Raw genomic sequence first — 24229 nt, forward strand, 5'->3', positions numbered from 1 at the left:
AGCAGCGCCCATTTCTCGAAAACCGAAAGCAGCTGGAGCAGTAGAAAAAAACGTGAAAAATTACTGCAGTTTGCTTAAAAAGCATTTTTTTGTCAGATGCTGAAATAGACGGTAAAGTATGTAAAGTACAAAATGCATTTAAAATCAGCATTTTTAGAACCTTATTAAGCGTGTAAATTTTTTTTCCCACGCCCCACAATTCTCTAAAAAGTCTTCTCACTCGAGCAGATCTCTCTCTCACTGTGGTGTGCACAGTGGGAAATTGCTTCACTGTACGTCATACAATTATGACCAAATTATTTAGGGGTACCTGTTAATCGAGATTTAAATTCGTTCCTCATAACTGCTGCTGAACTGTTTCCCGCAGAAAAGCGTGTGTTTGTGCGTCCTCCTTTTATTTTTGCAAAGTTTTTTTTACAACTGTTCAGTGCAAGCGCTAGAAGGCACGATCGCGTTGATTGAATTCCTTTCAACGCCGAAGACAGCGCGACAGTCAGGCAGAAAGGGACGGTTTGGACGTTTTGCAGATCTTTTTGCCACCACCATTCGAAAAGTAACGGCTGTGTCAACGTCTCAGCCGGGCGCGAAACTTGTTGTTGGGGGTCACTTCCTATGTGTGTGCGGTCTGAAGGCGTCTCGCAGCACGTTGGTGCCGTTGTTTGCTTGGGATCGCTTGGAAAACATCTAATTTCGCGACACTCGCTCGATTGATCAAAGAAAGCATCGGTTTCTACGTATTGTGTCTACGGGGAGTTTTTTATGCGTTTCTCGTCCGTTCGTACAGTGAGGTAACAAACGCACGTACAGCGACCGCACTTGCATGTGTATTGGTGACAAAAAAGCGGTGGCCGAAAGGGATCGAAAAGAACGCAAGATAACGGGAAAGAAGAGAATCACGGGAAGAGAGCGTTAACGAGTTCTTGCAGCGAAGGGTACGCATCGGGTGGACAGGATATCTGCTAAAAGTTAAAAGTGCCGTGTTCGGACAACAAGGCGACCTTTCTTGTTAGCACCGCAAGCGATTGATAACTACCATCGGCGCCGCAGCTTAGCGTGGTCATTTTGTTTGTGGTTACTGTTGTTGAGTGTATCGAAACGTAAGCGTTCGGCCCCGCTTTCGTCCGCCAGCAGCCAACATGAGTAGTGTCGCAAAGCCCGACGATAAAGCGGTAGACATACCGGAGAAGCTGTATGATGCTGCCTCCAAGCGGACGTACCGGCGAATGCGGTTCTTCGGCAAGGTAAGCGTGCCCACCTCCCCCCACCCCCTCCTCCCAGTCCTCTGCCCAACACCGGTCCTCCACCTCCTCCAAGCTATTTCCTCGGAATCTGGAAGATAACCTCCAATAGTTGCTGTGCCGGAATGCCGGAATTGTTGTTTACAGTGTGGCTTTTACCTACTTTTTTTTATTGCGCCGTCTCTCGGTAGGGTGGATTCGCCAAGTGTTACGAGATAGTGGATGTGGCCACCGGTGATGTGTTTGCCGGAAAGATCGTCTCGAAGAAGCTGATGATGAAACACAACCAGAAGGAGAAAATGACGCAGGAGATTTCGATCCATCGCTCGTTGAACCACAAAAACATCGTCGGCTTTCATTCGTTCTTCGACGATCCGCTCAACATCTACATTGTCCTGGAGCTGTGCAAGAAGCGGGTAGGTGTGAACCGTATATGCTGGTAGAATCACCTCCCCGGGGTTAGGTTGTAACGAACGTTTCTTTCCGATCTCGCTCACAGTCCATGATGGAGCTGCACAAGCGTCGAAAAATAATCACAGACTACGAATGCCGGTACTACATGCATCAGGTCATGACCGGTGTAAAGTATCTGCACGACAAACAAATCATTCATCGGGATCTGAAGCTTGGCAATCTGTTCCTGAACGACGAGCTGCACGTCAAGATTGGCGATTTTGGGCTGGCGACGAAGATTGAGTTTGAGGGCGAACGGAAGAAGACGCTCTGCGGAACGCCAAACTACATCGCGCCGGAAATCCTGAACAAAAAGGGCCACAGTTACGAGGTGGACATTTGGTCGATCGGGTGCGTGATGTACACGCTGCTCGTCGGTCAGCCGCCGTTCGAGACGAAGAGCCTGAAGGATACGTACAATCGGATCCGCAAATGTGACTACCGGTTGCCTCCTACCCTGCGTAATACGGCGGCGGAAATGATCTGTGCGATGCTGCAGTCGGACCCGTTGAAGCGACCCCGCATTCATAAGCTGTTTGAGTTTGAATTTTTGGCCGGAAGTCACATCCCGAACTCGCTGCCAATCTCCTGCCTCACGATGGCACCGCGAGCGGATCAGTTGGAGCAGGCGGAACGTATGAACAGGAAGCCACTCTCGGAAATGAACGGTGGAGGTAAGTGTTTTGGGACGTGCGTAACACAGCTCAACCACACACCAGCTAATGTCGCGGCGCTCGTCGGTTCGGTTTGTTTCTTCTACAGATGACACCCGGTTCGAATCATCATTCCTGAAGAACAATCTGCACGATGCCATCACTGCCAGTGGCATGATTTCGCGCCACAACGATACGTACCGTACGGACATTGAAACGTTGCACCGCGAGCTAACGAAGCTGTTCCTGGCCAAACCGCCCCGGCTGGCTAACAACTTGGACGACGAAAACACGGATCCCGCCGTTCAGCCACTGTTCTGGGTATCGAAATGGGTCGACTACAGTGACAAGTACGGGTTCGGATATCAGCTGAGCGACGAGGGCATGGGTGTAATGTTCAATGACACCACCAAACTGATTATGCTTGCCAATGGACAGTAAGTGCCGGGCGGTCGTCGAGTTGGGAACGATGTGGCCTTGTTTTTCCTCTATAACTCCCCCTCTTTCTATTCTTCCCCCCAGCAACGTTCACTTCATCGATAAGGAGGGCCAAGAATCGTACTGGGACGTGAACAATTTCCCACCGCATTTGGAGAAAAAGATGAAGCTGCTTACCTACTTCAAGCGCTACATGATGGAGCATCTGGTGAAGGCCGGTGCCGGTGTAATGAACGTGGAAAGCGATCAGATATCCCGTATACCTCACATGCACACCTGGTTCCGTACGCTGTGCGCCGTTGTAATGCATCTAACAAATGGCACCGTCCAGGTAAGCGATCGTCAGGCGCAGCAGGGAATCCGTCTCAGCACTATCTGTTTTTAACTATTTCAACATCCAACTCCTTCGCAGCTTAACTTTTCCGATCATCAAAAAATTATTCTCTGCCCACTGATGCGTGCCGTGACGCTGATGGACAACAACAAAAACTTCCGTACGTACCGGTTCCAAACCATCATAGAGCAGGGCTGCTCGAACGATCTGTACACCAAGATACGGTACGCTCACGAAAAGATAAAGAAATTGCTGGAAAAGCTTTCCTAATTGCGCATCGTGGCGTGTATTCGTTACGTACGTACGGGTGCGCGCGTAACCAGGAACATCCTTTTTTTTTCTTTTCTTTGCTAAGAAGCGCAATTCTACGGCGATTAAAGTGCAGCACAAAGGGAGCAAGAGAGGGAGAGCGAGAGAGAGAGAGAGAGAAAATGAGAGAAAGAAACGTTATTTGTTTTTTTTTTTTGTATTGCAAATAGGACACGATAGGAATTTTAATCCATTAACAAACACAGCAATGATCTGCACTCCTTTACACATTAGCGTTACGAGCGGCAAGATTCGTTCGATAACACTACGTGGCCTGTCGAGCGGCTACGTTTTGTTAAATCCATCTACAATCTTTAATACGGTTTGCTTTTGCAACAACTTATTTCGCTATACCGTTTTTTTTTTTCATCGATATATGATAAGCCCCACAAGAATGCGCCGTTCGTGCCACCACTACTCTCTATTCTGTGCCGTTTGTCCGTTTAAAAGCTGGAGAGAAGAGATTGTATAGTAAAAAAAAAATCCATTTCCGTTCAATTGTACTTGTTTTAGTTTAAGCCAACCGTGTTGAACCAACCCGTGTGGAGTTCCCGGTTGCGCCGTGTAGTAATTGTGTGAATCGTTTAGTGTGCGTCCGCGAGTTGGGTAGTTAGTGGAGCAGAAGGCGTAGCGTAACGGTACAATTTGAAGTATTAAGATTTTGGAAGGGATTAGAGCTAAGGGTAGCATCACTGCCGAAAAGTACGCGCATTCACAATCAATTCCAACACGTAAATATAAATACATCCAACCCCAAAACCGTTACACGTTCAGGATGGTAACACCATGCGCCCTCCCCAAGCAACAAATCCCTGTTTCTCGTCGGTCTCTGGTTCCGGTGAAAGCTGGTTTAGAAAAATTGGGAAACTGCCATACGATAATACTCTGTCGACTTCACGAAACAGCAAGTCCCCGTGCCTTTACGGACGAATGCTTACATCGATTAAACGAGACCGAATAGAATGGACAATAGAATAGACGATTTCGGATATTTATTGTGTGCAGGTGTTCGTGTGTAATGCCGAAAAGAAATCCTATATTGTGGGTAATAATGGGGAATAAATTATGATTCATTCAAAGCAGAGTATATAGATGATACATGTTGAGTGCGCACGCCCGCCTCGAAGTCTTGGAATCACAAGGGTTCATTACAAGCTACCCGCGTGTTACATGTACGGAATCAGTTCTGTTGTGGCTGTGGGCTATCGAGAAGGGTGGCGCGAGATGCACATATATATGTATATTATGGAAAGGATTCACGTTCAATCAATGCTGACCACCCTCGCCTGATGATCGGTACACTGCTGATGGTCGACAAATCACCGCTGCGGGTGCGGCTTCGGTTTCGGCATCTTTTCCAACAGGGCCTGTATTTCCTTCTTCTCGTCGTACCCTTTCCAAAGCTCGAACAGATTCACTATAGCACGTGCAATCTCCTGCACCTTGTCCATGTCGACGTTCAGCTCTGCAAACCACGATTTTAACTCCTTCTGCAGAATGACGCACGCTATCTGCAGACATCCGATGGCGATCTGTTGGTGCGCACGAACAAACATCAGGTGAGATACACCACTTTCTGGGAAAGGAAGCTTACCGGTCCGATTTCGCTTACCTGGTACGGTGGATACAGCAGGCTCACGTCCGTTCGCAGCGAATCATTGATGAGCCTCCAGGTAAGGGTCAGCAACTGTTCCTCTTGCCCGATGTCCTGCATTAGCTGCAGCAGCGGGCGGTACGGTTGGTACACGATCAAACAGCAGTCAAGGTTTTCGAGCAGGTAAAATTCACACTCCAGTATGTGGTTGGTACGGTACGGGAACTCCTGCTGGTAGGCGTAGCTGAACTTATTCTTGATCACCGTCTGGCACGTGGTGATGAGCCGCGAGTTGGAAATCACGCCAAACTCTTCCACCTTCGAGGAAAGCAGTATGCAGGTCGGTGCCAGCAGCAGCGGATCGATACACTTGAGCGAGTTTCGGGCATAGAACCGCTTGAAGTACACGGTGGCCGTAGCGATGACCTGCTGGCGCAGCTTTAGCTGCTCTCCCAGCACCTGTATGATGTTGGCGAAGAACATAAAAATCTTCTGGTACTCTTCTTCGGTGAGCGTTTTAAGATCGTGCTGCCGCTCCCGGATCAGATCCTGCTTGTCCAGTATCCACTGCTGGTGGTGCGAGCTTTGCCAGAAGTTTCCTGCCATCCTTTTTGCTGTAAAAACCTCCCTATTACTCGCGACACTGCTTGCACTGGATGGAGGTGGTGATGAGCGTGGAGGAATTAAAATTTCATTCAATTTTCTGTAAAAAAAAAACCTGTGCACTCCCGCAACAAAAATGGCTGTTTGTAAACAGTTGCGTTGACAGTTGTTGTTGTTTGTTTTGTTAACCGGTTGAAACGGTTCTAGCTGTCATTTTTGAATCGCAACCGCTTGTTCATATGGGCAGCTGTACACCGAGCACCTTTCGGCGAGAATGTTACTTTTGTGAAAGAAAAAGTTATTTCAAATACATTACACATGCACGAGTACTGAAGTCATAGATCCTTACATTTGTTGACCTTAAATAATGTTCATAATGTTCGGTAAAGTAAAACGTACAAAAGATTCCGCCCCGTGCACATACATCCGTAACGCGCTATCACTACGCGTCGAGCTTTTTACAAATATTTCGAGCTGCCGCTGGAAAATCTTGAATTAAGCAGTTGTGCCTTCTTCATGATGGCCTTCTTTTGTGCGTCGTCAAAGCGGTTTGCATGCAGATCTACGTTCCGATCGAACGGTCTTCTGGTTGGTTCGGAACTATCACCGGACGCTTTCTGTTACAAAAAAAAAAACGTTAAAAAGGTTGAAAATGTGTTAATCTCTGTACGCTGATACACACTAATGCACATCTTACCTTGTCCTCTTTCAGCTTGGTTTGATGTATTTCCAGCAACGTTTTGTCGCGTTTATGTTTCTTTTTATGCTGTTTCACCATCTTTTCCTGCTCCTTGTCCCGCTTGGCAATCAGCGATCGTTCCCGCTCACGTTCCCGTTCCGTCGCAGCATCACTGTGCTTTGCAGAGCGTTCCGTACCGCTCGTTTTCTTTTTACGCTCCCGATCGGCCGGCGTATCCGTCCAAACCGAGCGATCGCCTATTTCGGGCTTTTCCCGTGTACGGAACTGTCTGGCCCCGAGTCCCATATCACTGATTTTGCGTATATCCGGCAGTTCCAGCATCCAGTCTTCACGGGACTTCGGTACGGTGGAAGAGCTTCCACCGTTAGCGCAGGCCGTTGCTTCTTCCATTTGCCGTATCTTAAGTTCCAGAGCGCGTTGCTCCAGCTCCACGTTGACGCGTGAGCTAGATGATGTGCCTGGCAGCGGTCCAATAAACCCTTCGCTATCGTGATCCTCTTCTTCTTCGTCTTCCGGTTCGGAAAATGGAGAAAGCTCCGACTCGGACGAAATGTGCTCGTGCTCGGACACCGGTGAAGCAACGAACCCAGGAGGCAGAGCAGGCCCAATGCTACGAGGTGCAGGTTCGCCCGATTCATCCCGCTGGGTCGATTTGCGGTTCTGCAGGTGTGGTGGCAATGCTGGTCCAATGATCTCATCTTGAGTTGTGTCGGTGGAGGATTTTGGCACAGCGGGTGGCAATGCAGGTCCAAAACATTCGTCCGCATGATTGTTCTCGACGGTCTGCTGCTGCTGCTGCTGGTGGTCTGGTTGATCATCTTGCGAAGAAACGGAAGACACGGAAATATCAAGCACCTTTTCAGCGGACGGCTCTTTTCGTGGAGATGGTTCGTTTTTCGAAGATCGTGGTCCGTAATCCCGATGCGACCGGGAGCGTGTGGGAGAATCCGGCGAGCGGGAGCTTCTTCGACGATGCCGTTTGCGATCGGGGCTTTTGCTGCGGCTTCTTCGATACCTGCGCCGATCGGAGTGTCGCGATGAGCTGTGATGATGATCTTCACGGTACGAAGATGATCGCTCTGGACGGTTTCTCGAAGAAGATGATGGGGCCGATGATGCCGTGTGTTTGTGTCGGGTGGTGGTCGTTTTGTACCGGACACCACAATCAGAATCGGTTGTATCTGAGTCAGACATCTAGCGTGGAGGGAAAAGATGGCAATTAATTAGAAAAAATTAAGGCTCCGGCTAAGGTGGTATGCAGTACAAATGATAGTAATAATGAATAAACGATGACATCGTCGTTGTGTAACATTTTATCAACTTGTTTTTTTTTATTGAGCACATTCGAGACTAGTGTGTTCGTTTCATCTTTCCAAGCGGCAGCGCACAACGTATACACTATTAGCTAAACGTCTTCAGCGCTTTCGCCCAACTGTAGCGCACCGATTTGGCCAATCCAGCCGTGGGAATATTTTTAATCGATTGCCAAACGCTGCTGGCCCACACAATTGACCGCAGGCTGGACGCTACAATCGACTGGTAGTTGGTCGATCGGGACACCCCTATCAAAATGTCCTCCGTGTCTTGCCGATACCGCCCACTCGTTTGGCGCTCCACGATCAGCCGTATTGGCCACTTGGGAAGCCCGTTCAGGTGGGCCAGTACGGATGCTTCGGAAAGATCCTGTGTGCAGATTTGATTATCGCTTCCGCTGATCGGCAGCTCCAGACAGTGGTGGAAATCTTCAAACGAAGCCGAATACAGGTTGCGAAAGTTCTCCAGCTGGGGGCGCACAATGTTGTTGACTTTGTCCTTGTTTTCGCCGAAAATCATTCGAAAATCTCCACTGTAGCTTAGGTTCGATATTGCCCGGTACAGCTCGAACTCGGTAAACTTCTCCGGCAGTAGCAACAGGGCCGCGTGTACGGCCGACCGAAGGTTCTGCTCGATGGCGTTCTGTATTTTCGAGCTGGAAGCGTTCCGTATGATCTCCACCGGCTTGTGCAGCCGTCCGGCCAGATAGAGGCAGCGCCAGTCCGTCAGGTCCTCCAGCAGATCCTTGGTGGACACCACACCGTACTTGATGATAACGTCCTCGTCGGGGATTTGCACTAGCGTGTTGAAGTAAACGCGTGCCCCAAACGTTTCCTGGTACTTGGCGATCACGTCACCGCCCAGCAAGCGCATGCCGGAATAGTGCTCGAAGTTTTGGTCCAGGTTAGCCGTGTGCCATCGGTGAGCATTGTCCACCACGTATATGAGGTCGATCATGTTGCGCTTCGACCGAACGGATTCGTATCCGAGCTGCTGCTTTACGCCGGACCCGTACGCAAAGCAGAAGGAGAAGCTTTGAGGAAACTTGGACAGTATCCGGAAGAACATCGGTGCAGTATTGCCGCGTGAAAGCATTGTTATGGTTTGTTTCGGGGACACCCTTATCAGTCGGTCGAACGATCACGCTCTCGGTCTGCACTTTGGTGTTCACTGCCAACAACAGCACATTGCGCGAGTTTGTTTTCGATGATTTAAACAACACTTTCTCGTTATTACTTAACACATTTCGCGCCCAGTCCAGCACTTGCTTATCGATCGCCGACAAGCCGAAACGCGGTCACAAAACCACACAAATGTCAAACGCATCGCACATAAAGGGCATGTATTTTGGTACGCCTAGCAGCAGCAGCAGCATCGTTGGCTGATGGCGATGCGAGTCGAATCGGTTGCATTTTTCGAAGCTTTACGCATCGGTACTTACATTTCTCTGTGAGTGATGGGTTTACTGCGCGGCTAGGGCACGTACTTTGGCGGTGGAAATTTAATTCGCGACTGTATTAAAATCTTGCGTCCGGCATTCAAAACATAGCTCGCTTTGTTATGACGTTTAACCTAGACGCCCTGGTGAAAAAACTACGCGATACACATTTGCTACGGATTTGCTTGAGGACCGTGCTGCCAGACGGACTAGTGTGCGACGAAAAGATAGTTTACGTTTTCATGGATTAAAACACATTTGATTGATCCATTTGGACGCAAATTATTTTGAATTAAAATATTCGTTATAAATATTCACCATTCGTAGATGTAGAAATTCGAGAACGAGAACACAGAAAACCAACGCAGCTCCCGAATAAACAACACCCTTAGCCGAATGTCAAATTCGTATCGTTTGTATTGGGCCGCCAACGGAAGCACCTAACAACAATAGGCATTCAGTTCTCGGTATATGCGGAGGCCGGCACGTGCTTTATCGTGCTTAAACATAGCTGCCGACGATGGCTTCAGTACTATCTGCTCCTTCTGTGACGATTCCAGCGATGAACTGTGCCAGCTGCAAGGATCAGGGAGCAACACTGGTCTGTTCTACGTGTGGAACGTTTTACTGCAATGTACCTTGCCAAGTGAAGCACTGGCCTATGCACAGAGATTTTTGTATGCCGTAAGTATCGGTTCGCGAGACTGATCTTCTAGTCCAGCGATGGCGCATGATATAGCAACTATGCTTTTCTGCCTCTTTCCCCTATTGTTTTAGTCGGCTGGTGATGGCAAGCCCACTGCTTGGAACTGCTGCCTACGTAGGTCAACAGATAACTCCTACAACACGCAACGTGATATCGAAATCTTGTAACGATAAACCGAATCCACCAAGCATGGTTCCGAAACCGCAGGACGAAACCAATAATGGTAACAATAGCGGTAAAATGGAAAATTCCCTCCCGTCAACAGTAAAGGTAAACGATTCTTTACAACTGGAGGCGAAGAGACGGCAACAAAAGACGATAAGTACGGCCACCATGTTAAACGATAGAACTGCTAAGATGCCATCGACGGAAAAGAATCCACCAAGCATGGTGCCGAATCCGCAGGACGGAACCAATAATGGTAACAATAGCGGTAAAATGGAAAATTCACCCCCGGCGATAGTAAAGCTAAACGATTCTTTACTATTGGAGGCGAAGAGACGGCAACAAAAGATGATAAGTAAGATGCCTTCGGCGGAAAAGAACGTCGACCAGAAGGCTGTAGGCTGTGCTGCTACGGAAAAGACGATGGCAGCGAAGTCTGTTGGCCCTAGCGTAGAAAAACAGATGCCAAAGCCCATTGTGCCTGGTGCAAACGATACAAAAACCAAGGTTTCGATGGCCCAGGGCAACATCAGACCCGCTCTAGCCCAAGCAGATGACCAAAAGTCCGACAGTGCCGGCAACTCCCAACAGCTGCAACAAGCGCCCTTCCCGAAGCCGGGCAGTAAGGTGCTGATATCGTACGTAGCGGACGATAAGATATACATCTATGAAGCTGGACCCGGACCCAAAGGGGAACCGAACAGCTTCGAGCTGCTCATTGCGCGTTCCATCGAATGTTCTCGCAGCGTTCAAAGCTACGTTTCGGTCCCACCGACCGTAGGGGACATTGTGTTTGCCGCGTACGATGGTGATCACTACCGAGCGGTGGTGAAGTCGATCGGCAACGCGACGGTGGAGGTCTTCTATCCCGACTTTGGCAATTCTCAAACGGTCCAATGGAACACGCTGAAGGAAATTCCGGATCCGAAGATTAAGTATGCCAACTGTTTGACGCATGCCGTGTGGGTCCAAAATGTGCCATCGTTTACGAAGGCCATGAAACAGTTTCTTAACTCGCTCGTCGATATGTCGGAGTTTATGCTCTACACCGTGATCGATGTGCACAATAACGGCGTGAAGATGGTAGAGATGTACCAGTGCAGCGAGCAGTACTATTTGAGCGAGAAGCTACGAAACTTCAATCTACAGGCAATGCCCACGAACAAGGAATTATCACCACAGCAACAGCACACGTCCAAATATGTCATCACCAACCCGAACACTTACAAACCGGTGTTCTTGGAGGAGGTACGCCGTGTAGCTGAAGTGAGTAATTTTGCGCTGCAGGACTTTAATCTTTCTTTGCCCCACCGCCCGGTGTCTTTCTTTGCAGCTAATCGACACAGAATCCATCGAGGGTAAGGGGATCGAGCTGGTTATAATTAATGCTTCCGAAAGCCAGCTATCCGTAGTGACAACGGCGAACTACACACTGTACACAGCGATGCTGAAGGACAGCGATGTGTATGGCAAAATCGATCCAAACCCGTACGAGCCGAAGGAAAATGAGGTGTGCCTGGTCGAGCGGGATGGTATCTGGTACCGTGCGATTGCATTACGGGGCGCGGATGATGAACCAAACTTCTATCTGCTGGACGAGTTACAATGCATCGGCGCGGAAGACATTGAGATCCGCCGATATCCGCCCGGCTTAACCCGAAAGCAGTTCATCGTGGAGTGTGTGGTGGAAAGTAAGCGACAGCAATTAGTGTGGAAGACACTTTGGTGTGGGCTGGTTCCTAAATCTTGTACGTCTTTCATCCCGCAGATACCAACGTGTTGCTGGAAGCGATGGGAGGAAGTGATGCGAATGCCGATAAACTCAGCGGACGGTTGATGAAAGCGGACGTCCATCAGTCGCAGGGCGATGAGGATACATACGAAACAACGCACCTTACTATTGTGTCTATCGGCCAGTAGGAATTGTTGTTTCGCATGAAGTAAGCATCGTGAATGTATGACTAATAGCCTTTTTTTGTTGTTTTCGTACGGTATTAGGGGCAGCGCTAATTGGTCAGGCTGTCGATCCTAAAAATCGTGAATGAATTACTGTGCCTACGAGTATGAATTTAAGCTTACTTAAATTTTTCTGTAGATTTCTGTTGACTTATGTGACCCAACGATACACCCAGAAATGCTCAATTTATTATTTCATTTTTTATTATATTTGATCAATTACTTTACACAAGCAGGTTTACTTATTTTGACATTTTGATAATAACTAAAACGTTGATGGGTAAGAATGAATTATAGTGGGACCCGCAACGGTCCTTTTCAAATGCTCAGACTGAGCTAATTAAGAAAAATTTATCCAATTAAACTTTTTCGTTACATCACAAACGATGAGTGATCATTTCAGGAGTGAGTTTAAGGTAATAGATTAACATATAAATTTACGAATTTATATCAATCCAACGTTATCATATCGACTGTCAAAGAAAGTACAAATACGGAGAGAATGCTTTTGTGCTAGATTGTGATGTGTTTTTGTTTTAGTTTTGATTTTCTCATTTAATAAAACTGCTCAACATTTATTCGTTTCGTTTCGCATAACTTCCGCGGGACTGCCTAATCAACTAACGGGTAATTTAAGTTATGAAAGGCAGAAATGGTAGAAGCCAACGCCTTGAAAAAAGTGATTCAGACGTATAACTTAATGAAAAAAGCTTTAATAAAAGTCAATTAAGTATGTGTTTCTAATTTCGAATACAATTGCCACGTGCCAAAGCACTAATAAATATGGAATAAAAATTTGCAACACGGCGGCTGGACCGTCCCTGAGGAATAATTTCTTACGATTCTAAGAACATTGTTAAACACATAAACAGCGTTAAATGCCTACAGTCTATCAATCACGTTTCATCCGAATCCTTGCCCGAACGACTCTGCACTGAAAGCAGGCTCGCTCTGGATGATCTCCGATGTTGATGTTTCAATTTCAAATGCATTTCCTGTTCACCCCCTCCCGGAAGACGGCAACAAAACGGCTCCATCGATCGATGCTATTGCGCTCGGGAGTGTTCCGTTCCCGTACGCATGCCCGCACGCGTTGTATCTGTACGCTCGGGACGGGAAAACGCTCCACGTTGCCGTATCGTGTCGTTGATCCTTTTGCATCGCTTGCTAGACGATCGGTTTTTCCTCTCTGTTTATGGTGCGTGTTCGCTAGCCCCGACGGGTGCATCGCAATGTTTTGACATCCTTTTCATGTTAGTTTTTCTCCTCCCGTATGTCTACAGTGTGTGAAGTGCGGGTTGGTACAAGTGGATGTGGATTTTTTTTGAATAATTCGGTTCGGGTTCAAATATTGATGGAAAATTATTTGAATTCAATTGCCCACTTGTCGTTTACGCACACACCTTAATGATAAGCAAAAAAGCAATTTTAAATTATTTTTAAGTAAAATTATTTAATCTAAAATAATAAAAAACAGATTATTTGATTTTTTTTTCGCAAATCTGTTCATAATATCCAATCACCTTCTGGATAACAAGAGCAAGCAAAATCTATTTAAATTACATCTTCTTTTTTTATTCTGTCCCATTCAAACCATCCATCACTGTAGCTCACGATCGTTGTCGTGACGGCTGTGCGTGCCGATTTCCATCGGAAAAACAAAGCGAACAAAAAAAAGACCACGTTCACGTACGAACGATCGGCGGTACCACAGCAGCATCCCAGCTGAACGTCGCCACACGACGACATCGCCGTGCCCGGGTTTTCACGAGCGTTAGTTTCCATTTTTCCACCGCAGGCGTCGGACGGCAGCAGTGCCGGCGAACGCGCGCGCAGCCCAAGTGTGTAGAAAAAATGTGTTCGGTTCGCTGCCATCCACTATTCCGACAGCATTTGTCCTAGACAAGCGTCCGCCTCAACCACTGGCATGTGTAGCGTGTAGTCTATTTATTTATCTATTTATTTAAATTATTTATACGCACGTCGTTTTATTTATTGAAAAAAATCCGTGCTCTGATCCGTGATCGATATTTATTTTCGGGTGCAGATAGCAGCGTGCAATCAATTCCAACTCCAACAATCTGAAGTCAAACGTGACCCCCAGGGATTAATGCTTTAGTTAGTGTGCAAAGCGTGTGTGTGTGTATGTGCTCTGTGACCGTTGCTTAAGTGACTTTCCCCGAAACTGCACCTAATTCCTGATCCATTTTTCAAACCATCCATCCCACACTCGCGGGAACGTGTCGATCGTGAAAGCCATTAAGGTGAGAAAGCCGAGTGAGCAAACAAATCCGTTCCGATAAAAAGGGCAAAAGATTCCCTCCCGAATAACAAAAAAACAAGTGAAAAAATGTGTTTGCGTTAAATGGAAGTTGGAATCGTGTGGACCAGACTCGGCAAAAGCGGGATAAATCATTTCAACGGCCAATTAATTGCCTTCTGGTTGCCGGTAGACGGAAGCCGAAGCTACCGGCAGCAGCAGCAGCAGCTTCTTAGCAAACTTTGACCGCCCCGAAAAGCCCGTGCGGGGTGCGTGACACAAGGTAAATGGTTTTAATGTTAGCCGAAAATTAATTTTAATTAATTTAACTACCGCCCAAAACCCCCACCAAACGGCCCACTCGGTGTGTCTGTGTGTGTGTACCTTAGCTCCATCGGTAGGTCCATCTTGTGGGCACGGGATCGAGATCATCAACTAGCGGCCGGTGATTGGCAATAAATGCATGCCAACCAACCTCGGCCTGCGACCAAAAGAACTGAAGCAAACCAACAGCAGCATAATGGTGCGGACTGAAAGGCTTCAAGGACTCCCAAGCGTGTGCTCGCATTTTATATCTTGCACCGTCGATCGAGGACGATCCTTTCCGCCGGCAATTATGCGTGGCACCTTGTAAATGACCAATGCACGTCCGAGCATGGGAGGAAAAATAGGTGATTTACTTGAGCACCACCGTTCACCTTTTCGTGGCCAGCTTTGGTTGTTCTTTGCTGTGTTTTTTTTTTAACCCTGCTTGTGGCCTTATCTCATCAAGAGCAGAGCAGCCTGAGGGATCTCGCGTCTCTGATCTCGGCACACCGGGGAAAAGGTGGAAAGAATCGCGAAAGGAGGGGGGGGGGGGTGCTTTTTTTTCCTTGTTGCTTTTCTTCCCCGTGTGGGACCTCCTCCGTGTGGTGTGCCCTTTTGCACCATACCTTGAAGCATTTTTCACGACTGCATTGTAAATGGCTCAATTTATGAAGCGATCGTTGATAATTCATCCTGCGTCGACGTGTGTGTGTCTGTGTGTGTATGTGTGTATGTGGTTTTTAAAACTAGCAAAACCATTTTTTAATTGATTATGTTTTGTCGGGCAAGAGGATGATTATTTTTTTTACCAGGGCACTCTTAAGCGCTTTTGCACCGCTGCACGCGCAAAATTAAAATGGCGACTAGCGAGCGAAAGGGTGCGATCGGTGAATTCTTCCCTGCAGAAACGGGCTATATTTAAAATGCTTTATGGAGTTTCTGTTTTTTGATCGTGATACACGTGTAGCACGTCAAAATGGCCGCCGCCTTCATCGGCTTCTGTACCATTTCCGGTACTCGGAAACACGTGGTTCGCAGGAAACGTTAAAGGAGCGGTTTAAAACTCTAGCAAAATTGTATCAACTGATGGAAGTTCTGCAGTAGACAATGCCTAGAGTTTCCTCAAACCAGTGCTTCCATTTCCGGCTCCGGCGCCCTAATGTAACTTCGACTGAAACCATGTCGCGTACCGGAACCAAAGCGGAAGAATGTCAAATGGAAGGTGACGAAATGATGACTCGCTGGAAGCTGAACGCCCTCGTACTCAGGCCATTCCGTTGCGTCATTTTCCATCATCGAGTACCTTCCCGTTTGGTGCCAGCTGAGGGGACTGACGGCATGCCGTGCACGGTTCCCTACGCTCCAGATGCATACGGGAGATGCATCTCGAGTTTAAAGCTTTCCGGTGAGGATATACCGAGGGTACCGCAAAACGTGTACCATTTGTTTCCCTATTTTCCCTCTGCATGATCGCGGAGACAGGGATAAACCGGGCGCGATGAGGCGCATCGGCCGTGATGTTAATGATAATTTATAGGAAAATAATCATCTCGTTCCTGCGCGGTGGACTCCCGGTGGCGTGGCGTTTGATAATCGTTCCAGTCAATCCCGTCCATCCCCCGGAAGGGAACAAGGCGGGTTAAGTTCCACTGTGCTTGATATATTTTATCGGCAGAGCCTTCAGAAACAACGGTGACGATTAAGTGGGGATGGGACATTGCTGGAAATGGGACACCAATGGACTGGAAAATATTGTTGCTTTCGTTGCAATTTATTACACTTCTGTTGCGCTCTGGTACTCTCGGCTTCGGTACCTTCCGGCGAACAGCTATCCCACTGTTGCCGATTGAGTTGTCGATGGGCCTGGCGTCGGATCAACTGACAACTCATTACGGGGGGATGAGGTTGAAATGTTACGACAAACAGGAGCTGTGTTTATTGCACGATCATTATACTTTGTACAGAACACCGGGGTGAAGCCGACGCGAGCTGTCCAATAAATTGGGATCTGCTTCCTTGGAGCAAAGTGATGCAATGTTTGGGAATACTGTGGAAGGTGATGTATTGCACATTGATTTTTTGTTTTAATTATTTAGGATAGATTTTTTTAAATCCTTAATTCATCCAACTGTTGACAAGCAAACAAGGCCTAACCATTTAATTCTAATGCGTCCAGACGTTCGCCTCTATTCAGTCGACATCTTCCAGTTCGAGGGTGGTGCCAGCAGCAACTGTTGCTCATTAGCCGGTAGCTTGGTAATTGTAAAATCTGTCCCTGGAACATCGTCAACTTCAAGCCTGGCACATCTCCATCTCCCCCTGATTCCCTAGCCTAGCCGTATAGACTCGCTCGCAAACGATGATAAATGATGGGTGCGCGTTGACGGATGCCGGAGCGTTCCCTGGCAGCACCCACTTATGTTCCGGCTTTCTGCTTAATTTTCCAAACAATACTGCTGCAGCTTAACTTTGAAGAGCTATTCCCAATAAAAATAGTTCCAAACGGAAGTACCCGGATTGGATATTGAGAACCGCCGGTAGGTTAGAAACAGGGGATCGCGGACTGATCGTATCCTTTAAGTGTGTACCGGTACCGGGTAACCCGGGTTGAAAGGCACGCTTCGGTCCTTGCTTCCGCGCTGGAAGCTTGCAATATTTTGAAGAATTTTATTGCCTTCCATTAAAAATATATATAACACCGCCGGAGTACGGCAGCGCACGTTAACGACCTGCCAGATGATGCTGTACCGAACCTGGCACGTGATGCTATCGGTTCATGACAAATTGCTCTGGCTGGAGGTACAACGCAGGGTCGTAAAGGTCCTAATCCTAAAAATCCTACCAATACTTCAAAGATCACGCGTCCGAAGTGTAACCCGGCTTGTGATAACCCGTTGAAGCCTTGTGCGCGCGATACGTGCGATCACGTGTTCGGGCAGGATCTTCCACTGCGCGGCCATTGAACTCGACTTATGCCCGGGTGTGTGTTTTTCCGGTTGCTGTTGCTCATGTTTTTTTTTTTGTTGTTGCTGTCCCGAACGAATGCTGTAAGTCACACGGAAAACTTGAGACGCTTACTTCCGTGGAAAAACGACACTAAAACTTCGCCCTTCGTGCTTCGTCCACCGATGGTGTCTGGCCCGTCTGTCACGGGCATGGGGATTGTTCTTGCCCCTTGTTTATGTATCGACCCTTCCAGCAGCAGCCGGGATCAACAAACGCAGGATCATCATCCCTTCCACGCACCACGCTTCCGATCGAGTTCAAAGATCTTTCGGCCCTTTTGCTCGGCGCAGATGTACCAGGAGAGGGATGTTTGTGTCAGGAACACGTGTTATCACACCTCATCTTAACCGTTTTCCTTATCCGGCTGTGCATCTTGCTCGTTCTTGGCTTATCATTCGTATCGATGGGTAGGAAGATGTATGCATTCTCCCGGCAAAACATTGAGCTAGTTTTTCCCTTGTCCGACGCATGTGGAGGAAGGTCTTTGGCCCTGGTTGATGCTGGATCACATTAGGGTAGGTACTGCGGTCGCTCTCACCGACCCGACCAGTGGGTGACTGCAGAATGTGTATACACACACTCTCTCTCTCTTTCTCTGTTGCCTTGGTGCAGGACGTCTTCAATTTCTTTGCCACGATGTCTACGGTACCTCGTGCTCTCTGCAGCATTGGTTCAGATCTTGCGTCCTCCGTAACGCGTCCATCGTTGTGTGTTTTCTTGCGGTAATGTGATGTACCTTCGGAGCCGTTGGCGTGTGTGTTGAATGAAATGTTAAAACAATCTTGCGTTTGTTGTTACAACATGCTGCAACGTTTGAACGTAGCTCGTGTCTTACTCTAATCCACATCCGACACATGCCCCGGGAGTCGCTTGGACGGATCGACGCGTCTGTGTGTAGTTTCTTTTTATCATCATCCCCCATTTCTTTATCAGTCACGTCGCGGACCAAGGTTTCATCTATCGGTGTCGGAGCGTACTAGAATGTGTAATTTCTTGGTACAGCTTGAAAGAGGTTGACTTCCCCGCTATTTCTACAGCCCTTGGGGTTTTTTAAGCTGTTTTACCTAGATTTAGGGCGATAGTGAGATTGACCAAATCTTTCGGGCGAAGAATAAAACACACAAAAAGAAACCTCCAACTAGAAGCTTGGGCGGGGGGACTAGACGACACTGGGAAACCGTGATGTGCCCCCGAACATAAAACATTAACACAGCCACTGGAAATTTGTCACGCTCTTGACACCTTTGGCTCTGCTGTGGAGGGAAACTGGGAAAGCCTCATCCGAACCGAGCAAGCAGGAAGAGGGAGGCAGGATCGTAAAAGTTTATCCAAGAAAAAAAAAACACCCCTACACCGCTCAATTTCCGGCCAGCCCTCGGAGTGTGTTATCTTACACACCCGAAACGGACAGATCTGATGCTGCGTGTTCTTTAGGGCTAGTAGGATTTTTTTGTTTTGGTAGCTAGTCTCGGGTAACCGAAGGACCCCCAGCAAACACATAAAACGCCCGAGACGCGACAAATAAACGAGGAACCATTTTCTCGGAAGATAAGATACCGCATTAACGATCCCGCATGGATGGGATTTGGGGTAGTGCGTGAGGGATTGTTTATTTAAGTTGCCGGTGTCCTGAGCTAGCAGCTCAGTAAAGTAATGGTGTGGCCCATTACTGAGATTTGCTTTACTGGGAAGCCCTCCATTTTTTCAACGTGGCTTTTTTGTTGATCGTATGAATATATTCAGGCTTAAAAGTATTAGCAATTTGGAAGATTTAGACTCAATAAACTAAATATTTCTATCATCAGCAATTTAATTAATTAAAGGCCAACAGAACAACACGAACCCAACCCGGCTTCATGCTCTTCTATTTCGCAATGCGTTACGCACAAAAAAACCCACACCAAGGTAAACCACAAAACGGAAAACAAAACTTTGTTCCCCAATCCTAATCGTTGGCGACGCCATAGGATATGCATAACACCGCGCGAGGGTCCTATTTTTAAGTTCACATTCACTAACCGTCACCGTGGTGGACGTCTTTTACTTTTTAACTAACTTTCTCCGTCACCCCGTGAGCTGCCGCTTCCTTGCGCCAAGAATCGCCAAGTTGCGCGGTTTGCGGGACAAAATATTCATTCCGGTTTGGGGTTGCACCGTTGACTCCAGCACTGACGGCACGTCTAGACTCTAGGGGTCGAGTGCGCCGCCATTTCATGCTGTATGGCGCAGGAAATCGCAAGAAAGATCGGGAGAGGACAAAAAACGCCCCCCGAAAAGCCCATTTTATTTCGCTTTTCCCTCCTGAAGGGATGATTTTGGCTATGGGAAACAAAAAAGTGCATTCAACTCTGCGAGCGTTCGATTGTGTCGCCGTTCCGATGGGGAATGTCGTTCGGGACACCCTTCGAACTGTGGCGTCTAGCCGACTAGAGGGTTTCTCCGTTGGCCGTTGCATTCCTTAGCGGATCGTTACCACAGTTTGCGACGGTGCATTCGAGTGTCCGAAAGGGATCTCGAGCAAAGTCAGCTGTTTGCTGGCGTTCGGGACTGCTTACGTGCCCAACGTGCCGACAGTCGGTCAACCTCACGGACATGCAGGCATGCAAGCATCGGGGGTCCGCCCGGCTGAGAACCCTCGACGACGACGACGACGACGACGAAATGGACGAGTTATTTTTAAAGGCCGTGATCGAAGTGGCGCACACATTTGCCGGCTGAAAATAATTTCAAGAGACACTTCTCACCGTTATTGTTGGTGCTGCTGCACATTCCTGGCCGTCTGAGATCGGGGAGCCCCCACAGGCACATTAGTATGACGGGGGGAATATGTGTTACACGGACGGTGTGCATGGATCTCTTGTGGGGCGGGGACACCCTTGAGATGTGTCCTGCGTCTGCTGGGGTGACTGCGACTGCTCCCAGGCGTATTTGGAGGTTGCGTGTGTGGTGTGGCTCCCTACGCACTAGCGTCGTAACGAGACGGACAATTGCGTATTCTAATAGATTTACGGTTCGATGTTTCTAAGGTAAGTCGTTTTTCTGGGGCGTCGGATTTTGTACATTCTACTGAGTAGCGAGGGACAACGGGTGTCGTAACTTCAAATTAAATTTCAACATCTCGACACTTTTTAGAAACTCTTAGATGCTCTCCTAAGAGTAGCTATTCACCCACCAAGGAACAGTGTGTCATGCGAATGATATCATCTGGCGGTTTTCCGGTGCAAGAACAAACGTGAATAAACACGCGTTCGTTTTCACAATATAGTAGGTGTTTTTTGGCACTGCTTCTGTACGATCACATACGATCAACCATCCTCTCCGTCCACACACACGCATCCGCTGGAGGAGAGCTGCGAACGAGATGTGACGGATGCTGAGTGCAGCGCAGTCCCAAAAATAGATAACTCCATGTGCACTCGCCAATGTCTACCGTGTGCCTATCTGGGACGGGAGACAGTTTTCAAGAGCAGCGCGAAAGTATTAGATGTCCATCCGGGGTCGGTTCCATTGGCGGTGACATTCTGCAGACCGGACCGCTGCTTCGTGAGCCGCCCAGAGTCTCTTAACCAGATGTCAATGCTTGAAGATCGCGTGAAGGACATGATAATGATGCAGTTTTACGGTCCGCACTGCTCCATGGGATCATGTTAACAAGTCACGTCTGCTAATTTGGAATTTCGTCTCAAGGTGCACAGTGTTGGGAGCATTGACTGTATCGAACACAGATGTCATCAGCTCGATCGTGACTATTGTCTGGTGTGGATGGAGAAAGGAAGCAAACATTAATCATGCGGCTCGATCGGTTCCGCATGTATCCTCAAGAAGAAAAAAAAAGCACGCCTCAAACCGGAAGAAGTCGTCATTTTTTCTCGCTTGTCTTACGCTGCTGTGCAACGTCTTGGACCATCCCAACCAAGCGCGCAGTGCGAGTAGACCATTTTTTTGTTGTTGTTCCTAGACTGTCGCATTCGCAACAGACTTAACATGCGGTAGAAAATAAAGCGATCCCCAACCCCTTTCCAATGGGAAAGGAGGATCACGAGGAATGAAGATGAATGTTTTTAAAATCCCGTGCAAAATTTTCGCTAAAATTAGCCACATCAAAATGTTGCTCCTACGCGCGCCGGGTTCGCATCTGCTTTGTGTTCTGTCTCCGCCGGCTCTAGTCTGCCTGGGGTTGCCAGTGGCCTAGGGCGGTACCTAAGTATGAAGCAGACATGATCCCATCGTGCAGTTATGGATGCATTTCGCTCGCTAGCCATCAAGCCGGATGAGAGGAGTTGCAGGAGGTTTCGGGTGGTACGTTCACGCGACCGACCGCAGATAGCACCGGGTCAGCTGTTTGTCAGCCCAGATGAATCACGTTATGCAGCACGCTTCCGATGCGCTTCGTTTCATGTTTCGCTTTGATCGGACGAAACCGGGGAAATCCGGGCCGTTGGCTGTTGCTTCAGGTCCAATAGGCGAAGGAATGATACGAGGTCTAGGTTCTATGTCAATGTCAGGGATAGGGATATTAATTATAAATCATGAATTTATTTCGTAGGTTGATTACTGTTGCTGAGAATGGCGTAGTTTATGCTAAATTCTATCCTCTAGTAAGAAAAGTAGGTTTGGATATTCTTATATACGCCACCGTGATCTTCCATAGACCTTGGTGTTCGTGATCCATGCAGTAAATTGAGCGTATAGTATTAGCACCACGCGCCGATGACTTTATGCTTTCGAGCCATAACAAATGGTGTTTTTTCCTAATGATGCGTACACCGTACACATTTCTTCGCCCCACAACGGTGGTGAATTGTTGATATTTTAATTTGCAGCAACTTTGTCTTTTGATGGGTTTATGGGTGATAATAGGCGGGACTTCTCAGTGTTGCAAGGATGTTTCAAATGGATAGTGGAATATTTCAAGCCTGTTGGAGAAATTTGCAATCATATAATGGAATATTGTATACAGTTAGGGGAATTTTGCAATGCAACTGTGGTAGCTATTGTGGTCAGTTGTGCTCTACAGGGGTTTCAATCGTTCAATAGAACTTTTGAATCACTCTGTGGGTTGTTTCAACTGGAATATTGCAAGCTCGTTGTAGGATTTTGCAATCATATAATGGAATCTTGTAACAGCATTTTGACAATTCGACTGTGGAACTCTTTGCAATGCGTTGTGGATCTTTTGGTCAGTGTATGTTGAGATGTTATCCAATCGTATGGTTACATTTCTTTAATTTCAAGATAAGTTGATAAAATTTATTTTATTACTACTAATTTAATTGCAAAATTTCAAAGTCACGTTATGAATATCTCCCTAAGTGTTTCGCAAGGTTCCACTATATGATTTCAAAGCGTCACAAAGGGCTTGTAATAGTCCATTATCCATTTGAAACATTCTCCTAAGTGTTTCAACGATTCCATTATATGGATCAAACCTCTGTTTATTAATATAATTAGAATTTTTAAATAATAGACCAGGGATAACTATAAACTTCGTTTGTTTGTCGGTTATTTATAATCATTTTTTAAGTTATATCGTTTCGAGCCGCCACCAAAACGCTTATGCAATGTCTCATTGAACCCGCCTTACACACGATTATTATTTGAAAGTTCGTTCACCGTTCGTCACACTTCTGCGATTGCGTAATGTGAATAATCGCGCCCGAGAACGCCGGGTAAGCTGAGTTTGGTCGCAGAGAAAAAAAAAACTCCCTCAACGTAAATCTGAAGCACAGAAGAAACTCCCTTGCGAGGCTAGAATTGTCACCCGAAACATGATGTCGGCCGTGATATTTTCAGGAGTTTCGTATGCCTTTTTTCTCCCCTCCACGTGACACGCATAACTCGCCACAATAGACGTTGGGCAAAACTCGGGAAGGAAAGGTTACATGTAGGATCATGTAGGATCACGCACCAGGAGGGTCTTGAAGATTCTTGTACAATTTTTGCAAACATGCTCTGTACGTATGCTTATTGGCTTACATTTTCATTGCCCTGGCGGTGGATCTCCGGGTGGATCCGTTTTACAGCAGTCCCGTACAGCCAACTGTCAGCCACATGAAAGATGATCGCCGCTAGATCCCTCCGCAAATGGAAACCTCCGTCAGCCTTCAGCGGGGGGGGGAAAAACTAAGCGAATTTGGTTTCGGGGGAAGTTTTTCCCGGGAGGCATGGGCGCACGAATGGCGGGAAAAGTGCAGGACGGTACCGCGCAACACGTACGCAACGTAATGCGCGTGCTGTCGTCCGTCGTCGTAGTCATACGTCTCGGTCATGTCAATCGCCGACCACGGTGCGTGAGCCGACCGAGGGAGAAATGCGCGTGTAGAATGCGATGTTAAAAATTGTCTCCTGCACACACGCCTTGTTCCTGTTCGCTTGGTGCGGAAGAAATAAATGCACGCCTCAGCGACGGATGGAAGGGACCGGGTGACGGCGCTATTCCTAGACGTTAATGAACGGAAGCAAACAACGACGGTATGTGCGGTATATGGATGTTTAAACACTGTTGCGCAGGGGTGTACTGAAACCCCCAGCAAAGATTTTTCATCTTGTGCACGGTCGTGTTCCATTCCTGCAGGGTGGTACGTTTATCTTCCAGCGTTCTGCGGGATGTGTGTGTGTGTGTGTGTGTATGGCAAAGAAAGCAAACGTAGACAAACGGCACGCGATCGTATGGGATGCACGCGGTTGCATCGAGGGACGATCCGGCGTGCGACGATCGTTAGTCGGCTGCAGTCGTCTGGGTTATGCGCCACCCAT

General features: G+C 47.6%; 6 protein-coding genes across 7 annotated transcripts in view; 3 read left to right on the forward strand and 3 right to left on the reverse strand.

The window, feature by feature from the left end:
• Nucleotides 1-319: 319 nt before the first annotated feature.
• On the forward strand, nt 320-4404 carry LOC118506386 (serine/threonine-protein kinase polo). Its single transcript, XM_036043425.1, has 6 exons — nt 320-1241; nt 1430-1654; nt 1738-2365; nt 2454-2781; nt 2867-3113; nt 3195-4404. The coding sequence occupies exons 1-6, from the start codon at nt 1137-1139 to the stop codon at nt 3384-3386; spliced, it is 1725 nt and encodes a 574-aa protein (XP_035899318.1). The 5' UTR covers nt 320-1136; the 3' UTR covers nt 3387-4404.
• A 60-nt stretch (nt 4405-4464) lies between these two features.
• On the reverse strand, nt 4465-24130 carry LOC118506389 (cyclin-C). Its single transcript, XM_036043429.1, has 4 exons — nt 24126-24130; nt 11231-11234; nt 5038-5662; nt 4465-4957 (listed from the first exon to the last, which is right to left on the reverse strand). Exons 3-4 carry the CDS (start codon nt 5623-5625, stop codon nt 4745-4747), a joined length of 801 nt encoding a protein of 266 aa, XP_035899322.1. The 5' UTR covers nt 5626-5662; nt 11231-11234; nt 24126-24130; the 3' UTR covers nt 4465-4744.
• LOC118506387 (GPALPP motifs-containing protein 1) lies at nt 5950-9230 on the reverse strand. The gene is made up of 3 exons (XM_036043427.1): nt 9078-9230; nt 6320-7516; nt 5950-6239 (listed from the first exon to the last, which is right to left on the reverse strand). The coding sequence occupies exons 2-3, from the start codon at nt 7514-7516 to the stop codon at nt 6081-6083; spliced, it is 1356 nt and encodes a 451-aa protein (XP_035899320.1). The 5' UTR covers nt 9078-9230; the 3' UTR covers nt 5950-6080.
• On the reverse strand, nt 7629-9050 carry LOC118506388 (phosphatidate cytidylyltransferase, mitochondrial). Its single transcript, XM_036043428.1, has one exon. The coding sequence runs from the start codon at nt 8729-8731 to the stop codon at nt 7724-7726; it is 1008 nt and encodes a 335-aa protein (XP_035899321.1). The 5' UTR covers nt 8732-9050; the 3' UTR covers nt 7629-7723.
• Nucleotides 9464-12733, forward strand: LOC118506385. Its single transcript, XM_036043424.1, has 4 exons — nt 9464-9758; nt 9852-11193; nt 11279-11636; nt 11714-12733. Exons 1-4 carry the CDS (start codon nt 9595-9597, stop codon nt 11863-11865), a joined length of 2016 nt encoding a protein of 671 aa, XP_035899317.1. The 5' UTR covers nt 9464-9594; the 3' UTR covers nt 11866-12733.
• The window catches only part of LOC118506384 (protein TANC2), a 109349-nt gene continuing 98863 nt past the window's right edge, over nt 13744-24229 (forward strand). The window contains exon 1 of one of the 2 annotated variants that reach the window (XM_036043418.1): nt 13744-14444. The gene's annotated coding sequence lies outside the window, so the exon portion shown is untranslated. The remainder of the gene's footprint in view (nt 14445-24229) is intronic. The other variant, XM_036043419.1, reaches the window with a different exon arrangement.

This window comes from Anopheles stephensi, chromosome 2 (genome assembly GCF_013141755.1).
Source record: "Anopheles stephensi strain Indian chromosome 2, UCI_ANSTEP_V1.0, whole genome shotgun sequence".
Lineage (NCBI taxonomy): Eukaryota > Metazoa > Arthropoda > Insecta > Diptera > Culicidae > Anopheles > Anopheles stephensi.